The sequence below is a fragment of the Papaver somniferum genome, chromosome 6, assembly GCF_003573695.1.
Source record: "Papaver somniferum cultivar HN1 chromosome 6, ASM357369v1, whole genome shotgun sequence".
NCBI lineage: Eukaryota > Viridiplantae > Streptophyta > Magnoliopsida > Ranunculales > Papaveraceae > Papaver > Papaver somniferum.
In genome coordinates, this window is record NC_039363.1 from 44,235,991 (window position 1) to 44,244,549 (window position 8,559).

At 35.5% G+C, this 8,559-nt stretch overlaps 1 protein-coding gene across 2 annotated transcripts; it reads left to right on the plus strand.

The window, feature by feature from the left end:
• Nucleotides 1-3,666: 3,666 nt before the first annotated feature.
• LOC113287425 (probable solanesyl-diphosphate synthase 3, chloroplastic) lies at nucleotides 3,667-7,424 on the plus strand. Of its 2 annotated transcripts, none has more exons than XM_026536183.1 (6): nucleotides 3,667-4,308; nucleotides 4,417-4,535; nucleotides 5,331-5,458; nucleotides 5,746-5,849; nucleotides 6,153-6,283; nucleotides 6,545-7,424. In XM_026536183.1, the coding sequence occupies exons 1-6, from the start codon at nucleotides 4,080-4,082 to the stop codon at nucleotides 7,091-7,093; spliced, it is 1,260 nt and encodes a 419-aa protein (XP_026391968.1). In that variant the 5' UTR covers nucleotides 3,667-4,079; the 3' UTR covers nucleotides 7,094-7,424. The 2 variants fall into 2 exon arrangements, with proteins under 2 accessions (XP_026391968.1, XP_026391970.1); XM_026536185.1 differs by having other exon boundaries at nucleotides 3,672-4,308; nucleotides 6,156-6,283.
• The last annotated feature ends 1,135 nt before the right edge of the window (nucleotides 7,425-8,559 follow it).

An 8,559-nucleotide genomic window follows, 5' to 3' on the forward strand; every position in this document is an offset into this window, starting at 1 on the left:
TATATTGCAATATAATTGCTTCTCGCCATTACATTATACATCAATGCAAACAAACCATAACAAGATATACATAAATTAAATTATTTACAAACAAAATATATAGAAACTATAGTGAACATATTTAGATAACATACCCGATTATTAGAGTCCAAGCCCGGATTACTTGCAGGGACTCTTGCAACATATTCAGAAAATTTCTCTACTTCCGATTTGATTATGCTAATCCTATAACGAACACTTTTTTACAGTATGCTTATATGGATTCCCACCACAAGCTTCTATTTTTTTTTTCAAAAAGGGTTTCATGAAACTTATTCTTATCTTCAAAACTACTTTCATCTAGACTACAAATCATAAAACTTATTCTTATCTTCAAAACTACTTTCAACTAGACTACAAAACATAGTCACAATGTGAACATCTTCCAAACTAGTAAATCTCGATGTATGTTTGCTTCTTTCCTTTTGAGTTTGCGACATTATTATGAGCAAAGAAAATGATAATTTGAGAGATTTGAGTAGAAAACAAGGTGTACAAAGAGGGTTTGGAGTGTTTTGAATAGAGAATTAGAATTGTATTCATAGAGGATATTTGATAAATTTTTGAAAAAATAACTGTCGGGATCCGACGATGGAGAAGATAGAGCCGTTGTGAATGATGGATGGTTAGGATTGGGTGTGAGAGAAGTGTAAACGAAAAAAGGTCAAACAAAAAAAATTAGGAAACAGATACTCGGTTTCCGTGTAATATGTTAAAGCAGAATTTTACACAAAAACTTATTGGGGAAATTAGGGGGAGACCCAAAAAAAATAATATTATCATTGTCAGGCCCACAATTAATTTTGGGTACCATGATATCCATAATTATTTCTTTGACACCCATAATTATATGAAATTATTAAGAATCAATACATAACTCGTTATGCATACTATTTTTCAGGCATAACTCGTTATGCAGCCTAATTTTTCAGGGGTATAATTGGAAGCGCAACTTGGACATAACATATCTAAAAATCCGCGCCTTGGAATTTTAAAAATTTTATATCGTTGGAAATCTTTTTAAGAGAGCTACACAACGAGTACAAACAACAATATCAAATTTTTGTTCTTCACGAAAAAAATCGGAGTTGATCATCATTTTAGGCAAAATTTTCGAAAACTTGATACATAACCATTATGCAACCACCAAAAAAGATGCATAACACATTATGTAGACGCATAACGAATTATGCAACCATTTTCTCGACTGCCTAACAAAGTTATGCATTTATAACAAGTTATGTTGCCATTGTTTTGGTTGATTTTAGTGCGCACATAAAAAATTGATGCATAATGCATTACGCAACCATATTTTCCAATGCATAACAGGTTATGCATCAATTTTCTCGATGTATAATGCATTATGCAGCCATATTTTCGAAAGCATAACAGGTTATGCATCGATTTTCACAAATGCATAACATGTTATGCAGATATTACTATTGGTGCATGACAAGTTATACGGTCTTTGTTTTTGTTGGTTCCGATAGTGACAAAAAAGTTGCTGCATAACATGTTATGCAACCGTTTTTTGGACTGCATAACAAGTTATGCAAAAAGAAAACAAAAGAAAAAAACTGCAGATAGTGTTATGCAACCAATTTCGAGAACGCATAACAAGTTATGCAACAAATTTGTAGATGCATAACCTGTCATGCATCACTATTCACACCTCCATTTTCTTTTAAATTCACGTCACACGCACGCCAAACCCATCATCCGTTGCCACCACATTACCGAAACCAGTACATCGTCGCCTACGCTTGACCAGAAGTTTGGCCGGAAAGGCATCAAATTCACAGAGACTGGCAGCATTCCGACTGTTGAGCTTACCACTAGAAATGGCAGCTCACTGTCCCTACTAAACTAAACAGAACAATTTTTTTTTGAGTGTAAACGACATAAAAAAACTAGTGCATAAGCACTCATTTACAGCCAAAACATATCCACTAGATACTCATTCATCCACCAACATCTCTGTAATTCAAGTTCGTTATCATCCACTCTACTAACACAAGAGTATTTCAACCCACATCATTCCAGTTGCAACAACCCATTTCTATTATGTAACGCCCAATCAGTTCATGCCTTTACACAACCAAAATCATCACTCACTCACATAATAACAAGCATGAACAGGCTCAAACTTCCTTCCTCTGTAATTAACAAACCACCAATCATCTCTATTTCAAATCTAACTAAAACCCATCTAAATTCTATAATCACAAAACAATTTCGCAATACAATCTTAAAATCAATCAAGAGAAAACTCTCAAATTGAACTCCATATTACCTTTATGTTCTGAATTTGTATCACCTCCTGAAGCGACAACATCACCATGATTTTCCTACCAACCCTTGTTTTCTAAAATCCCCTTCAATTTCAGATCTACCACCAACCCTTGTTTTCTCCTCTACATCAGTTCTAATCATTGAACTCAAGAACAAACCCTTCTTCATCGTAACGGCCAAAGCCCATCTCTAATTCGAATCAATACCATCTTCATCTTCTCAATCTTCTCCATACCCTAACTGTAGTTTCTAACACCACTCTCCACATCTCAACCCCATCTTCTAAATCTTGATACATCCACAATATCTTCTGGATTGCAACACAGATTCAGATTAGAATCGAAATTCCTTGCTGCTGTAATTTTTTTTCATGTTCATCTGCAACCCTAACCATCACAGAAAACCATCAATTCATCATATCAATCTTCATAGCAGCAACGTACTCAAAACTCCCGTCGATCTCATAGCATATTCATTACCAGCAACAACAAAATATTCTCTTCAATCATCACCAGATTCGGCAACAGCTTCAACTATCTTTCTGCAACAACACAACCGTAGCTCCATCGACCTCAAATAATCGCTCTTCTCGATCTGATTCACGTGTTGATGAAGATCTGCAGTTGGGAGGAAGAAGAAAAACGAATTGAAGAAGTAGTTTCCTTTTGAAAAGAGTAAAACAAAATTTTATAAATTATGGGTTTTAGAATAATTTTTTCCCCAAAAATGGGGGCGCGCCTGAAGTTTTCTGTCCGTGGGTTTCTCAGTGGAAAAATCTGAGAGAATGGGTCTCACTGTAGTTTTCACAAACTTATTTCCATTCCCTACTACATGGATCAGATTTAAAATGTAGGGAAGGGATATCCCTTCTAAATGGGGATATGGGAGATCATAGTATATGGATTTTGAGGTTTTTCCCTACATTTAGGGGATAAGGAAGGGAAATTGTGCACCATAGTGTTTGGCCTAAGAGATATAGATTTGAACTGCTGCGGTCTCCACTAAGAAAATTTAATAAATTACATTCAGAAAATAAATATAAGAGATGGTATATTTTTCTAGGATTGCCGATGAAACTTCTAGGATCGCGACATGCGAAAAATTTATGCTTGTAAGGGTAATTCAGGCCGAGTTAGAAAATTTTAAAATTTGATCCAAAATCGACTACAACTTTCGCTCTCCTCCAATTACATCTTGCTCCCCTTTAATAAAAATCTTTTTATTTTTAATGAATATTTACTAAGAATAAATTTAATGAATATTTACTATAAACAACAACAACAACAAAAAAAAAGCTTCTCAAACACAGTCCTCTCACTCTCCGCGCCACTGTCCGTCTGTCCTCCTCCAGTCTAAAATCCAAATGATAAGAAGTTAAATCCAAACGACGTTGAGAAAGTACGTGTGGATCTAAAGGTGCCACTCATGATACCTCTACTACCAACAATACGTTTTCAATCAAAACCACTCTTCTCCTTTTCTCTCTCATCCTCCTTCCTCTGTTTTGTAGTTTAACTCTCCAGACATTGATATCAATTTGATCTAAAAGACTAAAACCCCTATTGTATATCATTAACAACCCTTTCATTATTTTCAAGTGTATACTTTTTTCAAATAAAACTTATTCTTTCTTCTTCTGATATATATAGGTATTAGTATGTTTTTGAACTGCGTCTTCATTAAAAAGAACAAATTTGGTGTTGTGTTGTCCAGTTTGTAATCTTTTGGTCCCTGAGTATTTATTTATAATGATGTCTTTGACATGTCAAAACATCGGTCGGGCTCGGTACGATATGGTTTCTTGTGGGTGTTCTTCTTCTTCTTCTTCTTCTTCTTTTTCTAAGAAGAATTTGATTAATACAAGTGTTAATCTTAATAAAGGATTTCAATTACACAAGTTGGTTAGCAGTAAACGGGATGTTTCTCTCTTTGGAAGAAAAGTTTTTTCGACAAAGTCTCCTGAAGCATTGCTTAATGGTAACGTAGTTTTTAGTTATTTCGGTACAGCTTATCAAGTGTTCGTTATTTTGACTCAGAGGCTTATGCTTGGAATTTCTAATTGGTTTGAATTTATTGTTTTCTTAGTGGTTCCTCAAGGTCCTGCATCGGTGTTTGAGTCTAAATCTAGTGACCCGATTTTGGTGTCATCTCTATTAGAAGTGGTTGCTGAGGATCTTCTAACTTTAAACAAGAACTTACAGTCGGTGAGTATCCGTTGGCATCAGTTTAATTTCTTAAAAACTCTTTGTGAACTGAGCTTCGTAGCGAGTTCTATTCTTCTTCTTTCTTTTCCGGGTATTTTACATAATCTACCATGATTTAGGATTCTTTTCTACCTACAGCAACAAGGTTGAAATTGCTGTATTGTGCTCTTCATAGTTTATTGTGTGGAAGGTGCAACCCTTGTCACAGCCACCCGGTTGAAGCCTCATCCTTCAATTTCAATATCTCAACATCCATGGAAAACACAAACCTTCCTATTTTATTTTACAGATTAACCTAATTAAGTTGATGTGCTCCCTGTCTCCAGTTTGCCATCTGGTGTTCCTACTTCTCGTTGAAAAAAAGAAAAGCAGTAGGAGAGTTTGTCAGGAAATTTTTTGGATGAACGGAGGTTTCAAGATTTTTCAAAATCCCAAGTAGTTCCATGGTTACTTTATAACTAGTCCCTACAAATAGTAGGAAAATCAGTTCCAATGAAAACTTCCTTTCGAAAATGCACTCTCTAGTTAAAGGTGTTCCACAATTTAACTTATTGTGTTAGCTTGTATTCAACTCATTGAGAGATTAATAGTAATAATTATATCTGAATGCTCTAAGATGAAATTTCTCAACTCTTGTCTGTGCTCCTTTCTAAGATCTGCAGAGCTAAACATCTTAATCAGTCTTCCATTTTACGTATGAATAAAAGATAACATATCGCCGAAGGAATTTCTGTTTGCGTTTTTGCTTACTGTATTCGAGCGCAAATTTAGTATCTAACTAAAGATGTATGTTAGATTGTTGGTGCAGAAAACCCGGTTCTGATGTCTGCAGCTGAGCAAATATTTGGTGCTGGTGGAAAAAGAATGAGACCAGCTTTAGTATTCCTAGTGGCGAGAGCTACTGCACAGATAGCTGAGTTAAAGTAAGTATCTTAAAGTTAGCGGGAATGGCAAAAATATCCTTTTTTTTTATTTGCAGAAGCAGTCTTTCTGTCCCTATTTCCCTAATGGTCAAATATGTCCGTGGTGGTTCAAGTTGGCTTGATGGTGGGTCATTTTGATCCTTAAAACAGAGACAAAAGGGCCTAACCTGTAAATAAGCGTGTATTTGTTGTCATTCCCATTAAATTTTGTATTTCTTGCAAGAGTTAATTATGCATGCTAGGTAATCTTAGCCTGATTTACTGTTAACTTTAATGTACTTTATCAGGGAACTTACCTCAGAACATAGACGCCTAGCAGAAATCATTGAAATGATTCATACGGCAAGTTTAATTCACGATGATGTATTAGATGACAGTGATATGCGAAGAGGTATTCCTTCCTCATATACATTCTTTCTCATAAAAACCGATAGCTAATCTGCTTCAAAATAATGGAGTATTGACTGTACCCAAATTTAGTAAGAGTGTCATAAAATAAATTATAGTGATCAAATTTGTTAACTTTCTATGCTCTGAATAATTTTGTGTATTGACCACCTCAATGCAGTTGGTTATACTGCAATAACTTAAAAACGCATGTTTTTTTAGCAAATATGCTTAGTTCATCTGAACAAAAAAGTATTCTTCTTTATTATTGAGTGAAATAAAAAGTTTCTGATGATCAATTTTAAAGCAGGAAAGGACACCATTCACCAGCTATATGGTACTAGGGTTGCAATCCTAGCGGGAGATTTCATGTTTGCGCAGTCATCATGGTACCTTGCGAATCTTGAAAACATTGAAGTCATTAAGCTCATCAGTCAGGTATGCAAGGAAAAAACTGCAAGGCATGCATGTTAGTATATAAAATTTCTTCACCCTGTAAATTTAACGCAGTGAAATAAATCTCACAATTTTGGTTGGTTGTTCCAGTGTTTTTATAGAAAAGAATTCCAGTTACGCCATTAAAGAAACAACCGACCAAAAAATTGTGGGTGTTGTTAACTGATGTTTAGTGTCATGAGCAAAACCATTCTCGATATTTATTTATTCCTCTATCTGATTGTGTTTGAGAACTATTCGTAGGTAATTAAAGATTTCGCAAGTGGTGAAATAAGGCAAGCATCTAGTCTTTTTGACTGTGATGTCACTCTTGAAGAATATTTGATCAAAAGTTACTTTAAAACAGCTTCCTTAATTGCAGCGAGCACAAAAGGTGCTGCAATTTTCAGTGGAGTTGAAAGAAACATCTGTGAGCAAATGTACGAATACGGAAAAAATTTAGGTCTCTCATTCCAAGTCGTGGATGACATTTTGGATTTCACACAATCGGCAGAACAGCTAGGGAAACCTGCTGGACTTGATTTGGCTAAGGGGAACCTTACTGCACCCGTGATTTTCGCCTTAGAAAGAGAACCAAAGCTTAGAGAGATTATAGATTCTGAATTCAGTGAAGATGGTTCTTTTAATAAAGCAGTTGAGTTAATCATAAAATGTGAAGGAATCAAGAGAGCTCAAGAACTAGCGAAAGAAAAGGCTAATTTAGCCATTCAAAACTTGCAATGCCTTCCATTAGGTGGATTCAGATCTTCACTTGAGGGGATGGTGATGTATAATTTAGAGCGAATTGATTAGATGGAAAAAGAACCAGGGAATTCAATTCAATTTATTTGCTGGTGATATGTGCTGAAGTGCTATTGCATTGGCTCGAGTACTATCAGAAAGGGTGAAGCTACACACAACATATATATATTCTTACAGACATGTAGGTATTGGGTGCCAATGAAACACTACAACATAATCTACTGTCTGTTACAACATTTTGCCGATGTTAGCGAAATGGACAATACTTGTAATGTATCATTTCTTATTTGTAAGTTTAGTACCACTTACTGTTGAAATCACCAAGTTTTGGGAAACCTTCAGATTTATAGAACACAATGGAATTGATTTTTTTTTTTTTTTTGATAAAAGGCACAGATTAAACTGAAAGGTTTTGTACATCAGAGGTTAGTGTAGGAACTAATTATAGAGGTGGGTGTAACCACCATTCATGAACTAAACAAGGCAAACGAGCATATTTAGCTTAGAGATCTGCAAGCTTACTCCACCTACTAGGAGCATATACACACAAGGCCAGCTAGGATTAAGCGGGGTCCAGGAGCATAGTTTAGTGTTATCCCATCAACTCCGGTAAGGAGGAAGTCCCCCACTGTAAAGGTTTGTATTTAGATTAGTTGAATAGATGGGTTTTGACGGGGTTGGGTCTGGCATTGGGATCAGTCCAACTGGCAGGATTTGGGTAGGGGTCTGGGTCCGGCTTTAGCGTAGCAAAAAAAAAAAATATAAGATTAAGCGCGTTTGACTACCAAAAGCAAAAGTCAAGAGCAGAAGTCAGAAGCAAAAACATTTTGCTTTGTAAAAACTTAACTTTTTTGCTTTTAGAAATCATTCTGAAATCGTGTATCCAAACTAACTTCTGACTTTTTTGCTTCCAGAAGTCAAAAAACAACTTCTAGATGTGTATCCAAACATCTTACATCGTTGAAGAAAAGTCGAACTTTACCATTAACGAAGATGAGAAGTTTGCTGAAGAGATAAGTAGACAACCATATTATCAGTTTCAAAGAAAAAATTATGGAGATAACTTTAATGACCCCAATTCGCACCAATCCAAAGTGCCAAAGATTCAGCCTGATGTTGACACATAGCATTAGTAACAGTAGATTGTGCTTCCAAAAAGTGGCCACCAATACGCCTTGATGCCTATCCTGCAAGAGAAGTGGAGTCAGTAAAATATGTATCAATATTTGGTTTTATAAAGCCAAGAGAGGGTGATTTCCGTTGCATATGTTGTGGATGTATTCTAGTATGTATAGAAGTATAGGGAATTCTTATAGATGGGAGATGGTTTTGAGAAGCATATATGTCTAAATCTGGTTATTAAGCGACTTAGGATTCACAACACGGCCTTGAAAGGTATCATATATCTGGTTTTCTAAGCCAGCCACATATTGTTGAGTAAATGATGAGTTGAAGAAGTATGATGAAATTGTTGCGGATTTTGTAGATGACAAAATATAACATCTACCTTACAACTG

Excerpts from the sequence above, each read along its gene's own strand:
- LOC113287425 (XM_026536183.1), top strand. The coding sequence starts at position 4,080 with ATGATGTCTTTGACATGTCAAAACATCGGTCGGGCTCGGTACGATATG. Across the intron at positions 5,459-5,745 it reads GCACAGATAGCTGAGTTAAA|GGAACTTACCTCAGAACATA; the intron begins GTAAGTATCTTA and ends GTACTTTATCAG. Across the intron at positions 5,850-6,152 it reads TGACAGTGATATGCGAAGAG|CAGGAAAGGACACCATTCAC; the intron begins GTATTCCTTCCT and ends TCAATTTTAAAG.